General features: G+C 33.2%; 1 protein-coding gene across 1 annotated transcript in view; it reads right to left on the bottom strand.

The window, feature by feature from the left end:
• Positions 1 to 465: 465 nt before the first annotated feature.
• Positions 466 to 1361, bottom strand: part of LOC101508739 (uncharacterized) — a 3620-nt gene continuing 2724 nt past the window's right edge. Inside the window, exon 8 of the mRNA XM_004513518.4 lies at positions 466 to 777. Coding sequence (XP_004513575.1) covers positions 733 to 777 — 45 coding nt within the window. The 3' untranslated portion in view covers positions 466 to 732. The remainder of the gene's footprint in view (positions 778 to 1361) is intronic.

The raw sequence follows: 1361 nt of genomic DNA, 5'->3' as shown, positions 1-1361 counted from the left end.
GTCTGGATTATTTGTGCTTGTTCCTTGCCATGTGTTTGTTAGATATGAGTGATTTCCAGAGCAGATTCTTTGTTAACGATGTAGATAAACTTTGAACAACATGCTGTGATGAACTTTTTCGAGGCTGTAGCTCTTTCTTTGTTTTAGTGTTCTTGTTGCTGTTTTCTTTGCTTTGCTTGATTCTGTTCTTAATTAAATCCACTCAAAAGCACAAGTTAAATTAACATAACATTTAGAATCATAATTAACATTCTTAATTAACCTTTGTTTATTTTCATCAAAACTTTAAAATAGAGAGTTTGTCTCAACAGGATCTGCAAACAATGACGACGAGGATTCGCTAAAGGGATCGAGAGACGAACAAGAAGCAAGAATGGCAAAGATGAGTTCAAGATCGACCTAGTGGGGTGTTGCTGAATAAAGCCCAAATGAACAAAATCTAAGAGGTACGATTGAACCTGTTGATACCATATCATGAATTTTGGCTTGATGCCCTTTTCTCCATTGTATTCCATTAAAAATAATAGTCTCCACATTTACAGCAATTTACAACTCTTAATTACAAATATTATGTTGCCTGATTTATCTAGTCTAATAAGGAAAGGTAAATATATATAATTAAGGAAACAAATCATTCTCTGATTTAAAATAAACAGCACTTGAAATGACATTAAGATGAAAATTTTACTGCGTTGAGTGTGTTTAAAAGCAGCCACAAATATTGCATTAATGCTAATCCAATGAGAAGTCATATAGCCAAATGAGCACTTCATTCCTCTTCAATGTCATAAACAACAAGATAAATGAAGCAATTGTCAGTACTTAAGTTGACAAATATCAAATTGAGGTAAAAACTCTTCAAATAAAGCAACTACTAGATCATTGCTGACCATGTTCATCTTCAGTTGCATTACAATAGATGACTTAAATGCAAGTGTGTATGCCCGTAATGAGGGGAAAACTCAAAACTTAAAATCCATATCTATATAGCATCAACAGTTCAGACTGAAGGTGGTCCAATATCCGACATGTATCAGTTTCGAACACGTCTCGGTGTTGAACACTGACACAATACTAGCACATGTGGTTACATTCAATTATTTCTATTTTCAAATTATTAATGGTACCGACTTGTCAGTGTCAATGTTATGTCCAGTGTTTGTATCAGTGCTTCGTATTCTTTGTGGAAAAAAAATATTTGAAGATTGAAATGCATAGGTAACATTAAACTAAAGAATTTGAGAGAACTAGTAGCAGGCCAATAATGCATATAGTAATAAAACTAAACTGTGAGAATATTGCTTGATGCAAAAGGACGAGTTAGTTAAACACTTTCCCTCTTAATGACAAAATAGGGAAAG

This window comes from Cicer arietinum, chromosome 1, assembly GCF_000331145.2.
Source record: "Cicer arietinum cultivar CDC Frontier isolate Library 1 chromosome 1, Cicar.CDCFrontier_v2.0, whole genome shotgun sequence".
NCBI lineage: Eukaryota > Viridiplantae > Streptophyta > Magnoliopsida > Fabales > Fabaceae > Cicer > Cicer arietinum.
This window is presented reverse-complemented; position numbering and strand designations above follow the sequence as displayed.